The sequence below is a fragment of the Odocoileus virginianus genome, chromosome 21 (assembly GCF_023699985.2).
Source record: "Odocoileus virginianus isolate 20LAN1187 ecotype Illinois chromosome 21, Ovbor_1.2, whole genome shotgun sequence".
NCBI classification, from domain to species: Eukaryota; Metazoa; Chordata; class Mammalia; order Artiodactyla; family Cervidae; genus Odocoileus; species Odocoileus virginianus.
This window is the reverse complement of record NC_069694.1, coordinates 22,562,380-22,590,300: the sequence shown is the minus strand read 5'-3', so window position 1 is coordinate 22,590,300 and position 27,921 is coordinate 22,562,380. Positions and strand designations below refer to the sequence as shown.

Below are 27,921 nucleotides of genomic sequence, written 5' to 3'. Positions count from 1 at the left end.
ACAGTAAAAATTAGGTGATTCCTAAAAGTGAAATTCCGAGCTTATTAATAGCAGCAGGAAATCATTGGAAATTAAGCTTGGTTAAAAAAAAAAAGTTTACATTTTTTCCTCTTAAAACTTTAAACAAAATATCTCCAACTTATAAAGTGTTTCCCTTCTACCTTATGCTTTTTTCTCCTCCAAAACTAGATGGAGAAGATGGCTATTTAACTTTTGAAAATAAATAACAATCAGAAAAAGAAATGTCAGACATTTGCTTTTTAAATGCAAAAAGGTAAAATATTAAATTTCAACTAAACATTACAATTCCTGAGATGATAAACAAAATCTACAGAGACAATTCCTCATCTAAAAAAGCTTACCTTGCAATCAATGAGCAGTTGTGAATCATGTTCTTTTCAACAAAGATACCTTGCGATTCATCAGTTTCGACTATTCGCCCATCCTGATACCATAACACTTGCATGTCTTGATCGATATATGACGCCATGCACTGGAAAGGAAGGCTGTCTCCTTCAAATACAACTTGACGATGAGACGGAGTCATGTAGAAAGATGGTAATTCAAGGGGAGGATCTGGAGACAGTGGAGTAAAAGACTCAGTAAACAAATCCTATATTCACACTACAGAACTTATAGAAGTTCTAATTGAAATCTTAAAAACGGAAGAACACATTCCTCAATAACCAGCATTCTGGTTTTACCATCAACAAAGATGTTGCTGAATTAAGAGGATCCAAGATGAAAACACCATTAAATAAAATTAAAATTAAACCATTTCATGTCACTTTTACAAAGCTGATATATTTCTTTCCAATAAGAAAAATAAAAGAGAAATCTTAAAGTACATATGCAAAAACGTACACAAATATCTTGGCTCACCAAAAACCTTTAAAATATTCAGTCTCTGTCTAACACAATAATTCTACTTTTAGTAGCAAGCTATCCTAAATAGCTAATATGTAAAGATGTATGTAAGGAAATTCATCTTGTTCATGTTTATGGAGTGAGAAATTAACAACCTATATATGCAGTAATAAGGAAATTATTGTGGCTATATCCCTATAATGAAAAAATAAAAGTTATGGCTACACACACACACATATATATATAAATAAATGAATTGGTATGCATCTTTCATATCAATAAGATGAGGAATTAAGTTTACATTATTTCAAGTTTAAAAACAATACAAAATAACAGAGTATGGTATTTTGGATAAAACATAATAAAAAGGTAGAAAATTGATATGTATACCAAGGTATCTTTGATGTTAGCTACCTATGACTGATAAGAATGTAAGTATGTTGTTTTTTTTTTCTTTTAGCTTTTTCATTTTTTCCTCCCAGCTTTATGGAGGTATAATTGACAAAATTATAAGATATTTAAAGTATACACCAAGGTGATTTCATATGTGTATACATTATTTCTTTTCATAAAACTTTAATTCCATGAGCACACTTCACATGTGAAACAACAACAATAATGATGACAATAAAAGGAAAAAACTGATAGGGTTGTTTATTTCCAAGCACAGAGACAAAACTAGAACCTCCCTCTATCATTTTAAGGACTGTTTCTTGTTTTCTCTGGGTTTTGTTTTTCATTAAACACATGGTAAATGTATTATTTCCCTCAAGTCTTTAGATATTCTTGAAAATCATGATTTAACAGCTTTACGCTATTTCATTGAATGGACTGTCATAAGTAAACCAATGCCCTATATTTTTCAGAATTTAAGATATGTTCATATACAAAATCTGAAGATTTACACAGAAGCTGATGATTTCTGAAGAATTAAGCCCTACATGCAAAATTAGCTATATCAAGTTGTATCGATTCCTTAAGAATAGTGATATATACTGCCAAGCCACCCTTCAAAAAGGCTGTTATCAATTCATACCCTATCAATAAAATGCATGATTGCATCCTGAGATTCTAGTACTATCAACAAATTACTGATTTGCTATTAGAAAGTATGAAGATCTATACTATTTACTGAAATTGAATTTCATTAAGAAAGCTGTTCAGAACCTAAGAACTTTAAATGCCAATTGAAAAAAACATTTTTTAATCCAACTGACTTAACTGTTGACAAAAACTAAATATTATCAAATTCATGAAGACTGATGGCTACAATCAGTTCCAATGTATAAGAAGAATTCTGAAGTTTGTCAGGAAGCACATGGCAGCAAGTAAAACACAGCTGACCCTTTCTCGGTTTTTCTTCCTTACCGCATGTCAACAACTCCTGCTTCACACCTGTGACCGGCTGGGCCTGAAGAGACTTGGGATAAACACACCGCGTGTCCCGCACCGTGACGTTTCTCTCCTTTACCCAGCGGTGCATCCACAGTATGTTACAATCACACAGCAGATACTCAGTCTGAAATTCTCTGCAGCACACAAAATGCAATTTAGACAGGATGGTAAGTGAATTAAATTGCACTTTTGCTTTACATTGGCTCAGTCTTTGTGTGGAAGCACACAGCTGCTCAATCTCTCCGAGAGCACATACTGTACCATCAACTGGCTGTGGTTTCCTTCCCAGTGAGATGATGTCGAATGTCTGACCCCAAGATCCCTTCCCACCTGATCCTGGACCGACTCTGCTTTCAATCAAAGATGGTATGTGAACAAAGTCGATTCTTCGTCTATGAAACACATTTCTGAAGCCCAGGGTACTGGAATATCACATCCACATTCCTCTTGGCTATCAAACTTCTATGGATTTGTCATCAAGTTTGTGGCACTATTACTGGAAACTGAAGCTTTCCCCATTTCTTCCAGCATCACCGCCATGTTCTTGGCTTAAATGTCTGCAAACTCTGCCAATTCTGACAGCATAAAACAACATATGACTGCTTCGCATGGTCACATTCTGTTTGTCTGACTACGATGACTAACTTCTAATTCCTAAGAACCACCTTCTGGTGAGTTTATCTTTTATAAACACTGACAATTTTGCTCAACTTTTGCATGAAAATACTTCCTACATTCCTGCTATCTAGGGTTTCAAAAGTCAGATCATTTTTGCAGTCTTTATTTCTAAACTTCACAGAAATGGCTGACATAAGCCCACTAAAAGGAGATGTTTTCACTAAAAAGCAGTTTTCTGGGTAAGAGCGTTAGTAGTACCAAAAAGGCCAGATAAGAGTTTGATGCAGGGTGCAGGAGCCACAACTCTTAGCTGTGGCATGTGGGAGCTAATTCTCTGACTAGGGACTGAATCCAGGCCCCATGCAATGGGAACACAGACTCTTAGCCACTGGACCACCAGGGAAGTCCCAGAGCCATGGGTGATACTGGGTGGAAGAGTTTTCCAGGCAAAGGGCCCCATAACTGCAAAGGCCCTAAGGCAGAAGCAGCATGTCTGCCTGGCATCTTTGAGGATTACTATGGAAGAGGAGGACTTGACTGGACTTGAGATCAGGGAACGAGATGATCCAAAGCCTTGTTCACTGTGCCAAGTTAGTGGCTTTTACTTTGATCTGAAAAATGATCGCAAGTTTTTAAGCATGTGAAAATATTAGCTGTCAAATACTATCTCAGAGAAAGAGAAATATCGCATGACATCCCTTATTGTGAAATCTAAAAAGAAATGATACAAATGAACTTACTTTCAAAACACAAAGAGACTTACAGACTTAGAAAACAGAACTCATGGTTGCTGGGAGGAAGGAATAGTTAAGGACTTTGGGAAGGTAATGTACATATTGCTATATTTTAAATGGATAACCAACAAAGACCTATTGTAGAGCATATGGAACTCTGCTCAATGTCATGTGCCAGCCTGGATGGGAGGGGAGTTTGGGGAGAATGGACACGTGTATACGTATGGCTAAGTCCCTTCACTGTTCACCTGAGGCTATCACAACATTGCTAATCAGGTATACCTCAATAAAAAAAAATACTTTGGGTATTAAAAATAAAAATTAAATTTAAATTTAAAAACAGGAAAAAAAAAAGTTTGATGCAGGGATTCTAGAAGTACATACATATGTCTGCCATGATGGTGAGGAGCCCCTTGAGCACCTAACCTATTGGCTTTATTCCAATGAAAGATGCTAAATGAGACTGAAATGATAAATTTACAAAACTAAAGATGAAGAGGAAGGCAGGGAAAGGAAAAAGAAAGGGGCGGGGAAGGGAAGAAAGATAAGAAGTGAGCATACATCAAACAGGCATCTCGCAGAGAAGACATCTTTCACTGGAAAAAGAGACTCAAGTCTGTATGTCATATGCAATAAAAATTTGAAAAACCATTGTATTTAACGTAATTCCAATAGGAATCAATAAAAGTTATGCTTTGAGACATATTAAGGTCTATCTGAAAATACAGTAAGCTTCAAAAGTAACTCCTAGACAATCTTATCTCTCATTTAACAAAACTGGTTTTGGGTGTAAAAAAAAAAACTCAGCCAATTTTAAAGCCACAGAGAACTGTGTAAGTATGACCATACACTGACTTCATAAAGCAAGCATTCTATGTAGCATGACCAAAAATATCAGTAATAAGTTGTGAATTCAGTTTGGGGATGGAGTCACAGGATAAAATTAATCTCTAAAGCATAACATGAAGTGAATTGTTAGTTGCTCAGTGGTGTCTGACTCCTTGTGACCCCATGGACTGAGACTCTCCAGGCTCTTCTGTCCATGGGATTCTCCAGCAAGAATACTGGAGCAGGTTGCCATTTCCTTCTCCAGGAGATCTTCCCGACCCAGGGATCAAACCCAAGTCGCCTGCATTGCAGGCAGACTCTTTACCATGTAAGCCACCATGAAAGCTCTCAAAGCACAACATAAGTCTTAACTATAAACTCTTCATAAGAAGGGAGGCTTATTTTATACTTTGGGGATTTAATTAGGTAAACAAAATATTTTCTAATTTGGAAACACAAAGAAAAAAATTACCAACCTGTTTAAATATGAATTAGAGAGATAAGAGTATTCTAAGAAGAAAATGGTTGCTCTAGCCTGACACACATTATTATTATTTTTTTCCTGACACACATTATTAAGGTGTATGGTATGTTTTTCAATGTGAATGCAAACTCTCAAGTGATATTCTAATTACTGCAAAATCACAAGATTTTCCCATGAAGTCTCTTAAGCCATATAATAACTGTTTTAATTTTCAGACACTAAGATACATTTACAAAAACAGGAAGAAAAAATTCTTACTTACAAAGATCGTAATGAGCCAAGATAATCAAAAGTTCCTTGAGATAATGAAGAAAACAAGTTCCCTGAAAGGTTTCTGGAAAAAAGGAAATCACTGTAAGAAAGGCAAACAATTATATATCATTTTATATTTCCTAAAACATCCTATCATTAAATACTGTTATTAAGAAGTTACGAAAGTTGTTTTAAATCTCATAGAAAGAAATATCTAATAAATATTTTCTCCAAAGTTGAAGAAGAAAATTAACCTTATATAAAGCAATACATAACATTACTTAAAATTACTGCTGGATAAGGATTTTTCTGTTAAATAACATGTAGAACCTCCAAGTTACCTTCCTGAACCTGATTTTTAATCATGCTCTCATTGCAACTAGAACTGCTCTTCAGGAGTTCACTCAGTTTCATTTAAGGAAACAAAAATTAAAAAACAAAGAAAAGGATGGTACGAACAACCAGCAGCAGCTGACAGCCAGCCACTAAAAATATCGGAAGAGTGAAATGGGTCCAGGGTTTAATCAAAGACTTGGGATAGAATTCAGTGTTGCCCTTGGGCAGATTACTTAACCTCTCCGGTTTCCCCATGTATCGTGGCTTTAATAAGTACATAAAGGCTTGCAGAGTTTGCTATAAATTATAGAACACCTTATGCTACTATATGAGTAGTTTCAACAAATCATTTTTTGTGATTTCTTCCATGCTCAACTTTCATAAGCTCCAGGACAGAAAGGACTTGTGTGTCTTACTTACTTGGGTACCTCTGGCAGCCAGTAGCAAGCCAGGGTATACAGAAAGTGCTCAATTGCAGTGGCTGGCTGTTCAGAATATGGACCCCAGCTTTAGGAGGTGCTACCACGGGCCCCAGGAAAACAGCAGCATGACCCAACCACCACAAGATCTGTTCAGTGCCTGCTATAGTATCAAGAATGTTATAGTCTGGACCTAGAATTCTCAAGGAAGAAGTCCTGAGACCTGCAAGGAGGCCTGCCTCTCCTCCAGAGGCTGAGTTAAATCCTTTAAGTGTGGAAGAAAGTGACAACTGGGTGGAAGGATTCCCCAGTGGGGAGAGGGAATCTTGAAGGGAGAAGAGGTCAGCTATTTCCATGACACCTGCAACGACATATTTCTGTATGGGAAGACTAAACACCGCACAAACACCAATCTCTCAAAAATAGTATATAATGGACTTCAGTAAAACCACTACTGAATTCATTTTACATATATCTTAGGATTTTTTTTTAATAGAAAAGAGGCTGGGCAAAATAATTTTGACCTTCATAAAAGAATTGCCAAGGAACTTAAAAAATAAAAAGAATACTTGCACATTAAAAGAATCATGAAAGCAATGCCTTTTTCTTTTTTAGCCTATCAAGGTGAATACTGAATATGGATTCTGAAAAGGGTATTACGGCTGACGGAGTACAAATCATAACATTTTAAGAAAGTAACCTGGACGTAATCAAAATGAACAACTGTACTTTTATCAAGGTACCCTATGTGAAATTATAAAATTACTGGGATTTACCGTAAATAATGTAGGTGGGAAGATAAATGTGATGTGGAACTAAAACAAGATAGGCTATGAGTTGCTAAGTGCTGAAACTGACTGATGGGTACACGGAGATTCCTTGTACAATTATCTGTAATTTTTTTTTAAATGTCTGAAAGAGTCTGTAGTAGTTGGAAATAAAAATATATACTACAAGTATAGGATTTAAGTATAAACAAAACGACTGTATCTTACAGGAACCATTAGATTCTAATTGCTAGGTAACTTTATGGTAATTATTAGGTATATTAATTTGTTTTTCCTTGGAAATCACTGAGGAAGGAATCACATTGGAGAAAGACATGCCATCCTCCCAGTAAATCCCAACACAAACCAATTTTTCCTCCAGTGTTGGAACAAACTACTGTTTGGCTAGACATCAAGTGAAGTAATTGGCTGATGACCATAAAAATTCACACATACTTTTAAACATTAAAATCACATTCCAACTCTGAGATACTTACACCAAAAAAAGCATCATGGAATTGAGAATGACAATGCTCACAGCAAAGTCACTATCTCGTGTCCTAACACAGCTCACTAGATGGAGTGAGAGGTGAATTACCCACCCACTCCCACTCATGCTGTTTCTTACTCTCTCACTTAATTTTCATTTACTTCTTGTTAAATAGATATTTGCATTCCTGTGAGTTAAATTGATATGATGCAGCATCTGTGTATATACAGGCATGTTTACCAGGGCAGACTTATTAAAGGAGGAGGTGATGAATCAAACAGTACCTCCTTTCACCCAGGAATAACTAAATCATACTGTTCTTTACCTCATGGCTCAGACAGTAAAGAATCCGCCTGTAGTGTGGGAGACCTGGGTTCAATCTGAGTTGGGAAGATCCCTCAGAGGAGGGCGAGGCAACCCACTCCAGTATTCTTGCCTTAGAGAATCCCCATGGACAGAGGAGCCTGGAGGGCTGGAGTCCACCGGGTCGCAAAGAGCCAGGCACAACTGAGCGACTAGGCACAGCATGCTGCCCTAGACTTGCGGAGTACTCCGTTAGCCAGTCAGAAGCATGAACAAAAACGTTCTCCGGAAAAGGTAATGGTATTCTACTTAAAAATATTCTCCTAAAAAGATACCCATACCTTGGTAAATTTTTTTAAAGTAAATTGTCAAGTAGAACACACTTCTTAAATTTTTTTTTTGATGTAGATCATTTTTAAAGTCTTTACAGAATTTGTTACAATACAGTTTCTATTTTATGTTTTGGGTTTTGGTCAGAAGGCATGTGGGATCTTAACTTCCCAACCAGGGATCGAACCCATTCCCCCTGAAGTGGAAGGTGAAGTCTTAACCACTGGGTCACCAGGCAAGTCCAGAGTAGAGCACATTTTTAAAGCCCTGTGTGGATGCCTATACATTTGCAGTGGCAACAGAAAAATCAGAATATATACACTGGACAGTATATGCTATCTCAGAGGGGTGTGTTTGAAGAGATGAAGGGGAAATTTAGCTTTTCCTGCATACCTCTCTATATGGTTTTATTACTTAACAACATCAATAATTTTTAAATTATAGAAAGGAAGTTCTTATAAATATCACTCAACTGACAGAAAAATATTAAAGGTATAATTCTTAGGGGGAAAACACAGGTTTTAAATTGATCAAAATTCATAAGGAAAGTTAAAAGGAAAGTTTTGATTTTTTTTTTAAATCTCCTAACAGCTACTCTGCAAGCTAACTTCCTAAGTGAAGGACAGAGACTTCACCGAAGTCCATTATTAGTTCCATCTTTTTTCTGTCAGTTATTCCCAGGGTTACAGTGGGAACCTCTGGGAGGATGGCTTCACTTCCCAGAACTTCTCCATCAATAAAGGCAGAGATCAATACACAGATTCAGTCAATTTACCTACCACACCCAAGTCCACTGAACACTATGACGTATTTTTACAAAGTCATTTTTCAATTTTTACACTAAATCGCCAAAGCCCAGACTTGTTTCAGTACAATGAGAGGTCTGGGCGGGAACGCTACAGGCCTTCTGCCAAGGTTTCCAGGCTCCCTGGCTAAGAGGCCAAGTCAGTCTGAGGGTCCAAAGTTCCAGGGTAACCCACAGAATTGAGCTGAAGAGGCAGCAGAGGAAAGAGCTAGAACAGTCATCTGCTCTAGACCGACTTCTTTTGCACGTTTACTCTGCAGGGCGGGAAACAGTAGCAACAGAGCTTCTGTGACTCCTAACCTAAAAATGTACTGCCTGTCCCTTAACTAATCAGACTCTCTTTCCACTTGCTAGGATGAAGATGCTATTCTCCATATCTGAAATACCAAATGCTCTCAGCCTTTACAGGCAACACACAACCTGGCTGAGCGCGCCCAGATAGCTGTGCGGACACAGAACATCCATCCAAAGGTTCCTGATCCAATGCTCGAGAACTATGTCCCCCCAAATGATCACGAGCAACTCCACTGCAGCGCACTCCTGGATGTTAAGAAGCTGCCACAACTGCTAATTTTTCTTATGTGTTTATGTTTAGTACTGCTAATTTTTCTTCAGTTCAGTCGCTCAGTCATGTCCGACTCTTTGCAACCCATGGACTGTAGACCACCAGGCTCCTCTGTCCATGGACATTTCCAGGCAAGGATACCGGAGTGGGTTGCCATTTTCTTCTCAGGGGATCTTCCCGACTCAGGGACTGAACCCATGTCTCCCGGGTCTCCTGAATTGCAGGAGATCTTTACCCAATGAGCCAGGCGGGAAACCTTAATTTTTCTTAGAACAGTATTTAAAGGATATGTCAGGTATGGTTCTATATGTACCATACTGTTGCATTTAAGAGGGCTATCATCTGCTATTACATGGACTACAAAATTATCTCAATCAACCACAAAGCAGGAAACTTGGTAGTATTATTTCTACATTTTAATGATTCACCTGGATATATGTCCATTATGTTCTACATCCTGTAAACTCTCACAACAGGTATCAGAGAATTGGTAAAAATGTAAGAGACAATCCAGGCTTTAAAATTTGCAAAAACATTATATTTTAAGGCAGGAGGCAAAAACAAAAAAGTAAGTGTATAGTAACCTTCTTTAATGTAATGTCCAAAACAACACTTTTGCCTTAAGAACTTTTGTTGTTGGGTCAAAAATCCCTAGACCAAAGCTGTAAATCCATTTGGAACTAAAGTCAAGAAAAGGGTAAACTTCAGATTCCCTCTTTCACTATTTGATTCATCACTACTCAAAAACATAACAAATTTTTCTCCATAAATGCCTCAGGTTGCCAATTTTTACATATTCCTCAAAACTAAAAATAAAAAAATCTCGAGATAATAAAAGCACTGAAACAAAACTGTTTGTAATCCAGTTACAAAAAAAGAAAACCATAATAGATTTAACTGATTTCTAGCAATGAGTAAAGCTGTACACCAAATCAATCTTTTATTTAAAAACATATACTTGGGCCATCTATCTTTCCCCCAGAGCTAAAGGGCACTCTGAGAAATACAACTTGCTGGCTGAGAAGCAGGAGTACTTTGTTCTGTTCTGACAAGTGAGACCCCTCGCTTACTGCAGAGAGGAGATCATCTCAGTACTTGAGCCCACAAGGTCTCTTCAAAGTTAACTTGAACAAAACAGATGAAACATACTAAAAAGCTACAAAGAGAAAGAGCCAAGCACAGGCCATCTCAGAACTAGAACTTCTACCTCAAAATCCTGCCTTGCATGCTGCACTCTATTTCCAGATTGCTCTTCTCTAAATCATGATTCATGCCATTTCCCCACATCACCAGCGGCCTCCTAGGATTGAATCAGTTCTAAGCTTCAGTCTGTCTTTCATACACTCTTGTATAAAGCTCTATTACAGGTAACTGTCCTCATTTCTAGTTACTCTCAGATTCTTAACATAAAACTAAAACATATTTGATGGTATACACAAAGTTCTCCATTTATGTTAGATACAAATTATAACAAATAAATTATAGATAATTCAAATGCTAATTAATCCTTATAGTAACTTTGAGGTACTATTAATCCTATCGTATAGATGAAAAACAGAAAAGCTCAACAGGTCACCTATAACCACAAAGTCAGAGGAGTGACTTAAATGGTCAATCTATGCATAAGACTATCTGCCTTCGCCTTGACAAACTGTCCTCGCTCTGATTTCTACCTCCCTGTATCATTTGCATGACTTCTTTTCCTTTCTAAAGATCTGGACCATTAGCTCAAGATTCACCTCTTCAAAGAATTTTCCCAAACCATCAAAGCTTTTGATCATGTGTCTCAATATGGACCTATTCTCTAGGGTATATACTACATTGCGTGTGTGCACGTACGTGTGGAGCAGTGGATGTAATGCATTATTATATTCTGATGACACTATATCTCCATGATTAAATTTCCAGCTCCTTATCCCCTACCGTCAATCTTTCCCGGGGAAAGGTTAAAGGCAGGAGGAGAATAGGATGACAGAGATGAGATGGCCGGATGGCATCACCAACTCGATGGACATGAGTTTGAGCAAGCTTTGGGAGATGGTAATGGACAGGGAAGCCTGGCATGCTGCAGTCCATGGGGTCGCAAAGAGTAGGACACGACTGAGCGACTGAACTGAACTATCCCCCTACCAGTTCTATAACTTCTACAGTTGCTATTTTAATGTTAAACATATAAGTGCTCATAAAAATTTGGGTACTGGTTCAAATGCTTCCTTGTATTATAATACGAAAGACAGAAGTACTTACAGCCTAACCAAATTGGTGAGTCCTCGGAATATATCTGCATTCAGACACCCTATTCGGTTGTTTGTCAGATCCCTAAGAAGAAAGGGAAAAAGTATCTTCAATTAGTTCTTTTGGTTAATGAAGGTTTCATACATTTGATATTCAAGAATGGCACCCAAGTATCACACAAGACTTTTCTTTTAAGCATCTCTAAAATATTCACTTATCTCAAGTGCAGCACTGAGAGAAGAAATAATCCTTGCTTTCACTTACTTCTGGCACATACAAACTAAAAGCTGTTTAATTACAGTGCCCTCGATATTTAAAGCATTTACTCCTGTAAAATGACTCAAGATAAAACCGAAGTAGTAAAAATGAGACTCAATCTATCTTACTGCCTGTGATGATATACACAGCTAATCACTCTGGGTAAGTTAGGGAATAGGGCTGATATAAGGCAACATCCAAGAGACAATGGGTAAAAGGGTACATTATCACAATGCCAAAACTTTTATTTCCTCAAGAACAAGTGAAACTTAATGCTAACTTCATTCCTTAAATACTCAGAAGTTTTGACTGTAATGAAAAAACAACTGAGTTAGCTTTTACTTTACAGATCTGTCATTTAGGCTCCAAGCCAAATTACTTTATAACAATATCTAGGTAATGGCCCATTTTTTTTTCAGTCACTCCTAAACTTCTTACAGTTCCTATCAAATGCTACTTTGAAATCATTTTTTTTCTCCTCCTCAATGTATGTAACTTTTTTCCTTTTCTCTGTAATAATTTTAGTATTTTCTTCTTTCTACACTATACTTCTTCATACCAAAGCACAGTGAACACACTTTTACACTTCAATTAGATTTATTTTAATTAGGAGATAATTGACTATTTCTTCAAATAAGAGAGCATAGCTTTCATCATTTCCCATCAGTGGATTTAGTATGGAAGCCCTCAAACAATGAATCTTTGTTTTTATAAGTTGTTAAGATTTGGGATTATTGGTCATTTTTAATTTCAATAAAAGAAGTAAAACAAGCTTTCTAAGCCAAACTTTAAAAAATATTTTTATCATATTTTCTTCAGTGTCCATATTATTCTCTGTAATAGAGCAGGACATATTCACTGAGTTACTCTTTAGAGACTTATACCGTTTCTAAACTAAAACTGTCAGATTCTAAATTATACACTTGGTAATGGGGGGGGAAGGTATCAGTCTGATAGAAATTACGAAGACTTCATATTTGAATTCAGTACCGACTCATTAATTTTTTCCTTTAGGTATTTTGACAGCTAGTTTAGGTATCCCCTAGTATTCAAAAATTTCATAGCCTTGTTTCCCCTTTCTTAGGGCAACTTTTGATTTAAAAAAAAATCTTAAGCAATCCAAGTTTTTATCTACATTCATTATGCTCTAGCTCCTCAGAATATTAAAGTTAAGTATTTAATCGTGTGGGACTTTTCTTTATTCTGGCTGATTTTCCTTCTATTTCTGGGCTTTACTATTTAAGAAAATGAGGCATCATCTTGTGAAGTGTTGCTTAAACAAGCATTTCTGGGCTCTATTCATTATCTTGTCTCAGTTCTGAGCTTTAAATGGTGTAATTACCATTGATTCTTTGGGAAACAATTTCATTATAGCTATACCTATTTAAAATGGAATTTAGGTACTGATAATGAGTTTTCATTTGAATTGAGAATCAGCTTGAATTTTGTTGATAAAGCAAAAGAGAAACTGAATGGGTCTAGGTTTTACCTACTTCTGGTAGTTTATTCTTCAGAAAGCCACTGACTTAATCTTCCTGATCCAAATTATCTATAAAATAAAGGCAAAGGCACGGGACACTTACAAAAACACTTTATATGTGGTTGCTGAGTGAGATGCACAACTGAATGATTTAAGGCCTCATAGGAAAAAGTGCCTGTAGTTAAGAAGTGACTAGCAGAATACCTTTCTATCTCATTGAGTTTTCATATAGAACTCTCTCAGCGTGCAAGCTGTATGCCAAGTTAGCTGTTTAGAATTAAGAACGAATTTTCTAGTGGGAAGATTATAAATGACAATTACCTTCCTAGGCATGAACACCAAAGACTACTTAATGTGTAATGCAATGAAAAAATGCCAAGGCAACATCTGGGACAATCAGGGTAATTAAATTAAGTGCTACTGAACAAGAAAATTTTAATTTTATTTTGGATCGCAATATGTGAAAAATTATTTACTGAAGGATAAAGAACTGATGGAGAACATAGGATATTTTGCAGTATCCTTGGAAGATCCTGATGAAGCTGCTTTTTATTAAGAGTCAAGTTTCCTTCAATCCCTCCCTCAATGTGCAGATATTATCATATTAAGCTCCCAATTACCAGAAAACAGAACATGGACAGTCACGTGGATCACAGAAGGAGAGAATAAGTGGACTTGTCTGGCCATGACACCACACTCCTCCCTCCCCTTGCAAAAACTAGTTCTAGTAATTCTCCAGCTTTAGCATCATAATCACCAGGAGGGACAGTTGAAACAAAAATGCTTTGGCCTCAGCCCCAGAGTTTGATAGGGCAGCTCTAGCAGCTAGACTCCGACTCCTTCTCCCTATGTGAGGACTCACATTCCATCCAAACTAGGCATCAGTTTGTCCTAGTAAGAAGCACAGAGAAAATGACTCACTGTTACAAATCAAGCTCAGCGAGCTGCTGCCCCTCCACTCTCTAAGGACTGTTTCTGGAGATGCATGTAGCCTGCTGATGGCCCTGGTCCACACTCCTGCTTATGTCAGTCTGGCAAGTCCCCACAGCTTCAAAGACCCGTAACAGCTGAACACCAGCTATTGGCCCATCTCTCTGGGAGTATATTCCAAACACATATCCAAGATCTTGGTTGGTATACATGATTCCACTAGACTGCAAACCTTCCAAGGGGTTCCTGAGTTAGTTCCCTTTGTATCTCTGGAGGCTGGCTCACTACTGGGCACAGAGGATGGACTTGATAAATGTTTGTTTAACTGAATTGATGCTGATCTGTCTTTCCACTTCAATGACATCTCTATACGTTGATAACACTTTCACTGAAGTCTAAACCCAGCTTGAGCCACTGCAGCTCTGATGTCACTAATCTGATCACGTCAACTCCATACTGAAAAAGTTTTGCCAGTCCCCCACTGTCTAAAAGATTCGAAATTCTTCAACATGGCAGGAGGTCATCAAAAGCCTGGTCTCTTCCTGACTAACCTTACATTCCAATGTTCTCTTCCCCTTTCTACTTAATGCTTTGGTCAAAGCATTTGTTCTTTCACACGTGTCCACTCGGCTTACAGTGCTCTTTCTGTTATTCTTCAACACACATCCACCCCTCAGGAGCAAGGTCAAGTCGAAAGGCTGGCTGCTCTCATGGCAGGTCACTCCTATCTCAGATGGTCCCTCCTCTCCCTGGTAGATTAGTAATATATTATTTTTATTTAGGATGCATTTTCACTATCGATCTGCCCCTAGGAGTCTGTGAGTTTTTCCGGGGAAGTCCAAGCATAGTAAGCAGTCAGCACTCAATAAATGCATTCAGAAAGAATCAAGGGTAGTGGCGCAGTCCACATGGCTAAAGCACCGGGTGACCTCTAAAATATGAGCACTCTCACAAAGTAGTTGTGACCAGAATACGATAAGGAAAGCAAGAGTGCTTCGTCTCGGAAGTAATAAAAACTGGTCTTGAAATAACATATTTCAAAACAGGTTTTGAAATAACATACAGATAAAATATATAGGAAATTGGCAAGATTTTTAAATCACTAATAGAAAGAGGCCTCAATTTTTAGGGCATTTACAATAGATTGTTTAAATGCATTCATAAGTTGAAAGTCATCTACAGAGTATGCCCGCTGGCAAAGCCAACCATAATGATTTTATTACCATAAGAGGGATGTAACCATCTACCACCAACAAATCAAACTGCTGTATAAATAAACTGCCTTCTGAGCTACTTAAATAGTCTGCTTTTCTATCTTAGATGGACTTCTAAAAATTATTAAAAAGCCACTTTTTTATCATGTTAAAGTTTGAAGTAGGTTAACAGTTACTTAAAAAGGAATGGTTCAAATTCATAAGCCAGCAATTCAAACACTTACAATCTTTTTAACGATGACAGTCCCCAAAAGGCACCTGGGTCTATACTACTAATAAGATTGTTTCGGAGGTCCCTGTTAAAGACAAAATAAAAGTTACTTACATCTCAACACTGTAAGAAATATTTAGGCATACTGCACTTACCTGCTATACAGAAAACAGCAATGATAGGAAAAGGAATGGGAAGAAACTGAAGCCAAACAGACTAACTAAAATCAGCCCAGTAGTAAGTGGCAAAGCAAGAATTCAAAATCAAGAAATCTGGTTCTAAAGCCATTTGTGTTGGGCAATATAGAATAAAGGTATATGTCAAAAAGATATGCATCCTAATATTACTCCAACTCAAAGTTATGACTAAATGACAATCTTATACATTATTTTTATAGTCTCTTCCTTAGTATGTTACACTTTAGCTATCAAAATAAATCAGACTGTATTTGACAAGCATAATTAAATTAAAAACTTTCGAATCGTTTTCAACACTATACACTCTAAAATTCATGTCATTTCACTGTTAATATTTTATCCTCCCAGGACTTCTACGGCTAGGCTTTCTATAAAACAGTGTGTTATTTCACAGTATATAGCTCAAAACCAAGATCCATCCACCAGTCCTCTATGCAACGGCATCTGAGGGCAATCACAACTGACAGCAGTCCCCGCTTTATCCATGTGGAATACGTTCCAAGACCCCCACCTGGATGCCTGAAACTGAAAATAGCGCCAAATCCTTTATATACTATTTTTTTTCTATACTTACATATCTATGACAAAATTTATAAATTAGGCACAGTAAGAGATCAACAATAATTAAATAGAACAAATATAACCATAGGATAAAAGTTCATAAAATCAGTCTTTCTCTTTCAAAATATCTTACTGTACAAATGCAATGCCTTTTCCATTTTCCCAGTGGTACCAAATCCGCCTGCCAATATAGGAGATATAAGAGACAAGGGTTTGATCCCTGGGTTGGGAAGATCCCCAGGAGGAGGGCATAGCAACCCACTCAAGTATTCCTGCCTGGGAAATCCCACGGACAGAGGAACCTGGCAGGCTGCAGTCCATAGGTTTGTACAGAGTCGGACACGACCAACTGACTTAACATGCACTCAACGCCTTTTCCCTCAGCACTTACCACACACTGTGGCCATAACTTCTGCAGTGTGAGATTAACAGCAAAACTAGTACAATTTTTTTGGGTCACAATTTCAGAGAGAAGATTCATGCCTACCATGGATCTCCTAGCAACCTCAGCATCCAGTTTTTTCTCTCCTTATTAAGTCAAGAATTTTCACCATTTAACTTAAAGCACATGTCATGCAGCTTCTCTTCGGCACATCCAAACTGTCAACATCAGTACTCTCATGCTTTGGGGCTGTTACTGAGTAAAATGAGGGTGACCTGAACACAAACTGTGATACCTTGACAGTAGATCTGATAACCAGAATGGCTACTAAGGGACTGAGGAGCAGGCTGTGCAGGACAAAGGGTTAATTCACGCCCTGGGTGGGATGGTGGGAGATTTCATCACACTATTCAGAATGGTGTGCAATTTAAAACTCAGGGATTGTTTATTTCTGGAAGTTTCCATTTAATATTTTCCACCTGTAGTTGACCATGAGTAAATAAAACTGTAGAAACCGAAACCTCAGATGGGGCGGGGGCTACTGTATCCCCATTCTCCCCTGATGCTTGGCCCTTCCATGCCAGCACATGACCACTGGGGGCAGCAGTGAGCATCACAGCCAGAGCCTTCCTCTAGGACAGATTTGGCCTATCACTGAAGGTTCTGCTTGGGCTTCCAGTGTGGCTCAGCAGGTGAAAATCCACCTGCAATGCAGGAAACCTGAGTTCAATCCCTGGGTTGGGAAGATCTGGAGAAGGGAAAGGATACCCACTCCAGTATTCTGGCTTGGAGAATTCCACAGACTGTATAATCCATGCGGTCACAAAGAGTCGGACACACCTGAGCGACTTTCACTTTCAAAGGTTCTGCTTGGGCTCAGCTGAAACTCTCCAGTCACCCCACACAAGCATCCAGCTAACATCTGTAGAGAGCGATCCTCAGCCGCAGGAGCACTGAGGAGGAGAACAGTGGCCAGCTTCCCACAGGCCAGCCAATGGCTGGCCCGCAGTTCAACTCTGCTAGACACCCAGAGTGGGCCCATTCATCAGGACTCACTCATAACCTTGTCCATTGGAGGCCTGAGTGGCCTCAGGTCAGCCCTCAGAGCACCTCAGTTCGGACTGTGAACAGAAACCCTCCCAACTTCTCTTCACCTGGGAGTCTTTCCCAAACAAAGGCAACATTCCCCCTTCCATGTATGTGTGAGCTTCTGACATCAACCCTCCTAAATATCCATCGTTATTCTCATAATTGGACTTCCGAGGGAGCACTGGTGGCAAAGAACCCGCGTGCCAATGCAGCAGACATAAGAGATACAGGATTGATCCCTGGGTCAGGAAGATCCCTGGAGGAGGGCATGGCAATCCACCCTAGTATTCTTGCCTGGAGAATCCCATGGACACAGGAACCTGATGGGCTACAGTCCACAGGGTCACAAAGAGTTGGACAAGACCAAAGTGACTTACACCCCCCCACTGCCCCCCCCACCACACACACACACATGGAGCTGGTGAAACAATGCAGAAATGCAGAGCAAAGGGCAATACAAATCCAGGGTAGCGTGCACCTCCTGGGTCCTTTAGTATCTCACTTATGTGAGAAATAAAAAGCTTTCCTGAAAGCAAATCCTGGACCACTGGTGCCACCTGTTATCACAACATTGAGGTGACATGTCTCTGGGATCATTTGTCACTACTGCCCTATCATGGGCAGTCTAGCCTGTGAGAAGCAACCTAAACTACTCAACAGAAAAATATTCAGTTCACTTCCTCAAGCATCTGACCTGCCTTGGTCTACTGGTGTTGAAGAAAAGGACACCGAGGAAGTCTTACTGCAGTGGATTCAGATCCATGTGCTTTCTGTCATCCAGTGAGGAAGGCACGTTCTTTTTTTTGAGTTCCCTGTGTTTATTTCTGATTCCTACTAGCTATCTATTTTACACATTGTAGTATATATATGTCAATCCTAACCTCCCAATCAATGATGTCATAATTGAGAACTGTACTTCTAAATGTAAACTCTTCCTTTTCTCTTTACCACTTTTTTTTTTCATTTATTTTTATTAGTTGGAGGCTAATTACTTTACAATATTGTCTATGGTGAAACAGATCACCAGCCCAGGTTGGATGCATGAGACAACTGCTCGGGTCTGGTGCACTGGGAGGCACGTTCAATTTTACTGACACTGGCTGATGAAAACTCACCGTTGTATGACCTGCTTCATAACATGCTCTTTTTCCTTAATGGCTCATTCTAACTATCAACATAGACAAAGCTGCACCACTAGGACTGGTTCGTAGGCAGGTTTCCTGGCAATTTCACAAAACAGCCTGATGAAAGTGGCCCTCTGCCCCTCACAGCACTGGTCAGTCCCTGCTATAAACCCAGGCTCTCCAGGTGCCATCCACACTGGCTTCCTGCACTCTCCATTCTGTTTCATACCGGGCGACGGAGGTTGACCAGAAATTCTCAAGAACTCTTCTCTGGAGGCACAACCAGTGAATCCTGGGCACATAAACATCCACCGACAAACCCTGTTCTGCCTTCTCCATGTCTCACTCCCAACCTTATGCATTAAACATTCTTCTGCAAGCTAGCAGCAAAACTGCAATCCCACTCCACCCACCCTACAAATCAGAGCCAGGTTCTTCTAAATAAAACTGAACCCCCAAGTACCTTGCAATTCTATAAAGATAGGAAACATTCTTTAAACATAGTATAGGGTCAATTCTGGTTACCATTAATAAATAAGTATTTCATTAATCAGAACTCAGATTTTATGTTCCACAAAGATGGGGTCTTTGGGAGGTGGATAGGTCATAAGAGCAGAGACTTCATGAGTGAGGTTAATGCCTTTGTGAAAAAGAGACTCAGACAGCTCCCGCTTCCCCTTCCACCACATGAGAGAGACTGCAGCAAAAAGACGGCCAAGTACGAAGTGGGCCCTCACTGGACACCAAACCTGCCAGAGCCTTGATCCTGGACTCCAGCCTCCAGAACTGAGAGATGCTGTTCATGAGCCACCCAGCTCATGACATCTCGTTACAGCAGCCAGAAGGGGCTGAGACAGATGATAAATGGATGGAAAAGTCAACCACGGCTGAGAGACAGGATTACACTACCTGACCTTCACCATAAAGTCTTTTTAGTCAATTAGAGCTAGCCACAAAATCATTAGGATACTCACAGTCGGACAATGCAGAGGCTGCTGCATCTCATTCATAAGCACTAATATTTCTCAATAAAAGCAGAAGGTCATGATGTCTGCAATTGACTTTCAAATAATTCAGCAAACATGTATATGTAGGCGCACTCCAATATAAAGGAAAACAATAATGGCATGTTGTTATTAATGACTGAGTAGGTAAATTGGTAATGTGGGAGATTACTACATCATTCTTTCAATTTTCTGTATGTTGAAATTTTTAATACAAATTTTGTTCCCACTATTTTTAGTCCCATGAATTACAACTAGTCCTCAGGCTCAATTTATTAGTTCTCATCTCCCTGCCCCTGCCACAATTGACCCCAATTCTTTATTGCAAAAATATGATTTTAGGAAAAAACTGAATCAATGTTTTTGACCTATATAAGCAAAAAAGTTCTGCAAAAAGAAATATACAATGTCAGTTCTATTTTTTTAAAACATATGTTTCGTTTATCAGATTTTAAAGAGTATCTACAACAGGAAGTGATTTAGCTAAAGCAGTACATAAATTTATGGTCAATGATGTACTGCATGTGTTTCTACAAAATACCTCTCATGAATAACCGAGGACTATAATATGATTTAAAGATGCACTTTTTCTTCAATAATAAAAAATCCTTGACATATTATATAATATTTAATAATAGCCATATTAATCAGGCATTGCCAAAAGATATTTACAGTCAAATTCTTTAATACTGCCCTCCTCCTCCCTGCCTTTCCCAGCCTACAACTTCCCTAGTGAACACAAGTCTACGTTGGGGATAAACAGCTAAATCTGAATGTTGCATCATTAAAATATAAATGAAAAGGCACACAAGAATTGCATAAACAAAATTAAAGGAATATCTTAATGGTTGTTAAAAGAGCTAAGTCTTTCTTCCCTGGTGGGAGAATGGATAAGAATCTGCATGCCAATGCAGGGGACACAGGTTCGATCCCTAGGCTGGGAAGATGCCATACCCCATGGCAACGAAAGCCTGGGTGCCACAACTTCTTTCTCTGAGGTAAACATCACCACCCCTCTCTAGGCTCACAACTCTATCTGTAGCCCAAGCTCACCAATCCCTTGAGCTCCCTATTGCATACACAGCAGTCTAACTCAACACCTACATCTGGACATCTCACAGCCACCTCAAAAACCAACACAGTATCAGGAGCTCTAGTTTGTGCTTTATCAAGTTCTCCCAAGTGATCCTACTGCACACAAAGCTGGACAACCACCAGTCCAAATGAGGGCACTAATCTCTAAACGGAGATTATGGGCTTTAAATTACCTTAGATTTAACACTTCCCCGACAGCTCAAGAACAAAAAGGTCTGTCTACTCAGGGCTATGGTTTTTCCAGTAGTCATGTATGGATGTGAGACTTGGACTATAAAGAAAGCTGAGCGCCGAAGAATTGATGCTTTTGAACTGTGGCGTTGGAGAAGACTCGAGAGTCCCTTGGACTGCAAGGAGATCCAATCAGTCCATTCTAAAGGAAATCAGTCCTGGGTGTTCATTAGAAGGACTGATGCTGAAGCAGAAACTCCAATACTCTGGTCACCTGATGCAAAGAGCTGACTCATTTGAAAAGACTCTGATGCTGGGAAAGATTGAGGGCAGGAGGAGAAGGGGACAATAGAGGATGAGATGGTTGGATGGCATGACCAATTATATGAGTTTGGGTAAACTCCGGGAGTTGGTGATGGACAGGGAGGCCTGGCATGCTGTGATTCATGGGGTTGCCAAGAGTTGGACAGTGACTGAACTGAACTGAAATGATAGATCAGTTGGTAAAGAATCTGCCTGCAACGCAGGAGACTCCATTTCGATTCCTGGGTTGGGAAGATCTGCTGGAGAAGGGATAGGCTGCCCACTCCAGGATTCTTGGGCTTCCCTTGTGGTTCAGCTGGTGAAGAATCTGCCTGCGATGCAGGAGACCTGGCTTTGATCTCTGGGTTGGGAAGATACACTGGAGGAGGGAAAGGCTACCCACTCCAGTATTCTGGCCTGTAGAATTCCATGGACTGTATAGTCCATGTGGTCACGAAAAGTCGGACACAACTGAGTGACTTTCATTTCACTTCCCTACTTCCCCCTTATCCCAACCCCTCATTCCAGCAGCCAGAGCATCCTCTGCTTACAGCATGTGCGTGTTAAGTTACTTCAGTCGTGTCCGACTCTCTGAGACCCAATGGATCAAAGCCTGCCAGGCACCTCCGTCCAAGGGATTCTCCAGGCAAGAATGCTGGAGTGGGTCGCCATGCCCTTCTCCAAGGGACTATCTGGACCCAGGAATCAAATCTGCATCTCTTTTGTCTCCCACACTGGCAGACGGGTTGTTAACCACCAGAGCCACCTGGGAAGCCCCTCTGCTCACAGTCAGTCAGACAGTTCAGTCACTCAGTCGTGTCCAACTCTTTGCAATCCCATGGACTGCAGCACGCCACACCTCCCTATCCATCACCAACCCTCGGAGCTTACTCAAACTCATGTCCGAGTCAGTGATGCCATCCAACCATCTCATCCTCTGCCGTCCCCTTCTCCTCCTACCCCCAATCCCTCCCAGCATCAGGGTCTTTCCCAGTGAGTCAGTTCTTCCCATCAGGTGGCCAAAGTACTGGAGCTTTAGCTTCAGCATCAGTCCTTCCTATGAAAATTCAGGACTGATTTCCTTTAGAATGGACTGGTTGGATCTTCTTGCTGTCCAAGGGACTCTCAAGAGTCTTCTCCAACACCACAGTTCAAAAGCATCAATTCTTCGGCGCTCAGCTTTCTTTATAGTCCAATTCTCACATCCATACATGACTACTGCTCACAGTAGCTCATAGTAAAAGCCAAGGTCCTTACAATAACCCTCTAGAATCTGTCCCACCAATACCTCTTTGGCCTCACTCTGGTCTCCTTGCTGCTCCTCAAACACAAGCAACACATTTCACAGCACAGCTGTTGAACCTACAAGTCCGGCTGCCTCTAATATTCTTTCCTCAAGGTTCAATCACTTGCTCTAAGCCTTCACACTATCACCATACAAAACTCACATACATAGTGCCTAGGCACGCAAACGCCACTCCCTGCTGTATGTTTGTTTACCCATAGTACAGTCATTCCTTTAGTTCCAGGACCCCCACAAACACCAATATCCAGACATTCCTTTATGTAAAATGGTATAGTAGAGTCAGTCCTCCTTACCATGCAGGATGGAACCTGGAGCAGGGGGACCTGTACTTATGCTATCAATTTGCTTGCTATGTTTATTCTATTTCTCCCCATCACAACATAAACTCTTTAAAGACAGGACCTTTGACAACAATCCCAACCCTAAGACAGTGTGGGCAATTAATAAATATCTGCTGAACAAATTTAGATTAGCTACTCAGAAGAGAATAATGATTGAGACAATACTTGTATCAAGCCTTGATATTAGACCATTTACCTTTTTAATGGTTTTAATTAATGTGATACAATAAATCTACATCATTTATCCATGGCACACACTTTTAAAAGAACGCAAATTAATCTTTTAAAAAAGTAGATCATAACTAGGAAACTAGTTTCCAAGATGTCATAAAGAGGTATTATGTCCTAAAAATAAAAACCCCAAACCCTAAAGAAAAACTCCAAAGAATCTAAAAAAAAAAAAAAAAAGAGTATGTATATATATATATATATATATATATATATAACTGATTCACTTTGCTGTACACTTGAAACTAACACAATGAAAATCAATTATACCCAAATAAAAATTTTTAAAGAAAAGGACACACACCACACACACTGCTACTTTCTTATGAGGGACAAAAGCAAATACAAATGATGGAAAACAAGAAAGCTCCCAAACGAAAACCAAGCATTTGGAAGAACAATTTGGTAAGCCTAAAGAAAAAGGTTCCATTCTAGATGGAGTTTGTAGGAATGGGTGTGTCCACCCACATCAGTTTTACTTTGTGGAAAAAAAAAAGAGAGAGCTAATCCTCTTAAAGAAATCCACTCTTCAAGCCAAAAGAACTGCCAAGACTGCTTGCCTTGCAGGTTTTACTCCATCTCTGGGGCACACATGCTAGCTAGTTCAACCCAGCCAGCCCCTACTATTCTACCCCATGCACCCTACCCAGCACTACGAAGCCCATCTCTTATTCTGCAGGGCCCAGCTACAGGAATTTTAAGGCCAGACTTTTAGAGTTTTGGCCCTAGTCTGAATAATTCCTTGACCTACCACTTGCTTTTTATACCACATCCCATTCTGGGAAGTGTTAAAGGAAGAAGTCTGCTACAGTGTTTTCAGGTAATTTTGAAAGATATGAAAATGATGTCATTTATACAAACAAGAAATCACTTATCCAGCTAGCTCAGTCTTAAGTGTCCCCGGACACTTCTAAAGTACCTTCTGGCAACCAGCAGGATTCTGCAGAGACAGCGCCCTCTCTCTGCTGACAAACCCCAAGCCTATCCTGCCGCTCCCTGGGGAGACCCTTCGATAAACCCTTCGAAAGATGGTCCTAGCCCACACACTTCAATGGCTACAGGACCAGCTCTCCATCATGCTGGATCCTGGGAAATCTGGGATTTTGCTTCCCCGGGAAAGAGGCCTCAGATGCTCCTTTGGATCCAGAACCTTATACTGACTTCACGTGATCTTTTTCCCTGTCTCCCCCTCATCCCAGGTAGGAACAGGGAGGAAGGCAAAGACAGAGCCCTTTCCTGGGGACCCACCAACATGTAAGCTCTGCCTACACTCCCTCTAACTCTCCAGTTGGCCCACAGAGTATGCATCAAGGTAAGGAATACTTTTTCACATCTTTTGAAACTTCTTTTCTACACTTGGACTAGGACTTCGGGAACTCACTGGTCAGAACAGTCCTTTTTTCTGTTCTGTTATCCATTCTCCTGAGGCAGAGCAATTAGGAAACAAGGAAGGAAAATATACACGGGTTAATCTAAAACACTACATCACTGTCACAGGCTGAATTGTGTATCCCCAGATTTGCTATGTTGAGGTCAAACCCCACAGTACCGCAATGCTGTCCACACTTCTGATGTGCATCAATCACCACAGCGATCCTGGTGCCACAAGTAACTTGTGCTTCTGAACACAGGAGCACCACAGCACCCTGCAGTGCCCATTGCCCTTCCCTTGGAAAGGGCAAACCTCGCAGACCCTGCGTCACTGAGCACCCATACGCAGGGCCTGACACTGTGCCGTGTGAGACAGGGTATCTGTCAGGCACGACGACTTTTCTTACAAAGAACAGAAAACTAAACAGGATCACGCTGCCTCTTACGACTATTAACAGTTCAGAGGGAGTCCCGCTTCAGGGAGGTCGTGCCAGCCCCCCTCCACTCCCCCAACGGGCCGACCCCACACTCTGTGCATCAGCTCTGGCCCCAGCCCGCAGCAAGGCGGCTCCTGTACCAGAAGTACAACCATCCTTCTGAGGACAGGGAGGAAACGCCTCTCCCCAAAGCCCCAGGCAAATCTCAACTGGATTCAATTGGGTCAGATACCCATTCCTGGACCAGTGCCCATGCAATGTGTGTGGACAGTTCTCTCAAGGAAAGGCCTGGACATGAGGTGCGGCCAGCATCCTTGGAAGCAAACGGACAACGTGGAACAAGACAGGAAGCCTCAAATAAAAACAGAAAAAAAAAAAAAAATCTGAGAATTAAGCACTACTGTGTAAAGATCATTTTATAGGTGTGTATGTATACACGTATGTGTGTATATACACGATTATACGCACACATGCACACATGAATGCACTGCTATATATATGTAAATGTATATATTACATAGGTAAATGCAAACACATTGCTATATATGTATATGTAAATGAGTAGAGGGGAGCTGGAAGGCCCTAATATAACCTAATTTAAAGACATTTGATCTCAATGAAAGGAATAGAGACATATCCAAAAAGACAAAGAATTTTAGACGCTATGTGCTTAAATAACACATTTGAGATGAAAGCAATAAAGTCCTGTGGGAATCAGTTGTGGGAGAAGACACCAAGTGAAATGGTCAAGGAAAGGCCACAAGGAAATAGAGAAAGGGAAGAAATGAGAACTAAGAAAATGAGGCAAGTCTGTTATCCAACAGAAACGGAGATGCTCACTGTGTGACCGGCTCCCTGCTGTATCTGAGACGTTATCTGAAGGGTATGAGTAATATGGGAACTGGAAACATGATCCTAGAGTGGCATTCAGCACACAAGCAAATTAAAGAGCCACTGTGCAAAATCACCAAGGCAAAAAATAAGTGATACTTGTCACACATCTGGGTCAGAAGCAAAACCAGACCTAACTGTTAGGCAAAACAAAAGGATCATATTCAAAGACAGCTGAATAAAATATTAAGTTTATACAAAAGCACTTCCCTTGGATGAGGTTTTTTTTTAATTCTACTGAACTAACTTAAAAGGTACACACATTTCATGACAGAACTTCAAAACAGCACTGAGGCTTTAAAAGCCACAGGTCAAAAATAAATTAATTAATTTAAAAAATAAAATAAAAGCCACAGGTCATCAAACTATGCTGCAGAGCCTGTCTTGTAAGCAAAGTTACATCCACACTGATTCGTGTATGCACTGTCCACGGCTGCTTTCTCCAGACAGTGGCATAACTGGGTCACAGTGAGAGAGACCATACGGCCCACAAAGCCTAAATTATTTAATATCTGGGCCTTACCAAAAGCTTGCCCTCCTCTGCTTTAATGTATTGCTTTTTAAAATTCAATTCTGAAAAAAAAAAATTCTGAGATGTTTCATAATTGGGAAAACAATTTTATTTTGAAAAGTTGATAGCTTAGTAACAGACTTACATTGGAAATGTAGTAAACAAAATACCAATAAGAGATGATAATAAAAGAATACTCACAATCTTTCAAGGAGACTTAACCCAGAAAATGAGCCATTCTTCAGCTCGGATATTTTATTGTTACTCAGAATCCTGAAAATGACAAAAAAAAACAAAAACAAAAAAACGTAAGTTGCCTAATATATTTACATCATCAATATCAAAGTAATTTAGCTTGTTACATTTAACTATAGGTTAAGTTTAACTGTAAGTTATAGTTATAACTATAGTCTAAGAAGTCACTTATTACCCAAAGAATTTTTGAGATGCCTGAAAAAATGGAAGCTTCCTTCTCTTTGAGAAACAACCCAAAATAGCTAATTTGCACATCTTGTCACATCTTAAATTGTTCTTGTCACCCTAAATCAAGACATTTGAAATAAAAAGTCAACATAAAGTATCTCCAAGTTCAGTGTAAGAATAAAGAATGTCATATACATTTACAAAATTAATTTAAATAAACTGAATACCTACTTAAAAACTGGAAACTTAATACAAAAAGAGCTCTACCAAGTACTGACTTGAAATACAGGGCTTCCCTGGTCGTTCACTGGTAAAGAATCGGTCTGCCGATTCTGCAGGGGACACTCACTGGCTTGTTCCCTAATCGAGGAAAAGCTCAGATGCCGTGGAGCAGCGCAGCCCATGAGCCACAACCCCTGAGCCTACACGTGCTCGAGAGCCCGCGCCGCACGATGAGAAGCCCGCACGCCGCGCCCTGCTCACTGCAACTACGGAAGAGCCTGCACAGAAAGACCCGGCACAGCCAGTAACAGGTAAGTAAATAAAGAAAACCATTTTAAAAAGAGAAATACAGCATCTTCTAGATGCCATTTCAATAATACTGAATATCATTGGCAACTTAACTATGTACAAACCTGTGTGTGTGAAAATATTATACTTTTTGCACACACTCACAGACACAGGTAGCTGTACTACAATACTACAACTCATGGATTAGGATGATGTTCTTTAAAACACTGGAAACAAAAAAATGATTTAAAAGAAGTCCTGGTCCAGCCACCACCATGGCGCAACTTGCCTAAGAGCAGACAATGTGCACATGGTCTTTCTTTGTAACTCTGCTCCTCTTGCATCTTGGATGCCAATAAGGAATTTCCACATAGAAGGGGAAAACGTTCAAGCTACCTTACCTGGGGGAGTGGAAACAACGAGATAAAGTAAACGAAAAAAACCAGCCTTAGAAGA

General features: G+C 39.7%; 1 protein-coding gene across 2 annotated transcripts in view; it reads right to left on the bottom strand.

The window, feature by feature from the left end:
- ADGRA3 (adhesion G protein-coupled receptor A3) overlaps positions 1 to 27,921 on the bottom strand; it is a 123,709-nt gene that overhangs the window by 63,190 nt on the left and 32,598 nt on the right. For both annotated transcript variants that reach the window (XM_020915663.2, XM_070452090.1), the window contains exons 2-7: positions 26,734 to 26,805; positions 15,535 to 15,606; positions 11,441 to 11,512; positions 5,189 to 5,260; positions 2,236 to 2,396; positions 363 to 576 (exon numbers count right to left, since the gene is read on the bottom strand). In XM_020915663.2, the coding sequence (XP_020771322.2) occupies positions 363 to 576; positions 2,236 to 2,396; positions 5,189 to 5,260; positions 11,441 to 11,512; positions 15,535 to 15,606; positions 26,734 to 26,805 (663 nt within the window). The remainder of the gene's footprint in view (positions 1 to 362; positions 577 to 2,235; positions 2,397 to 5,188; positions 5,261 to 11,440; positions 11,513 to 15,534; positions 15,607 to 26,733; positions 26,806 to 27,921) is intronic.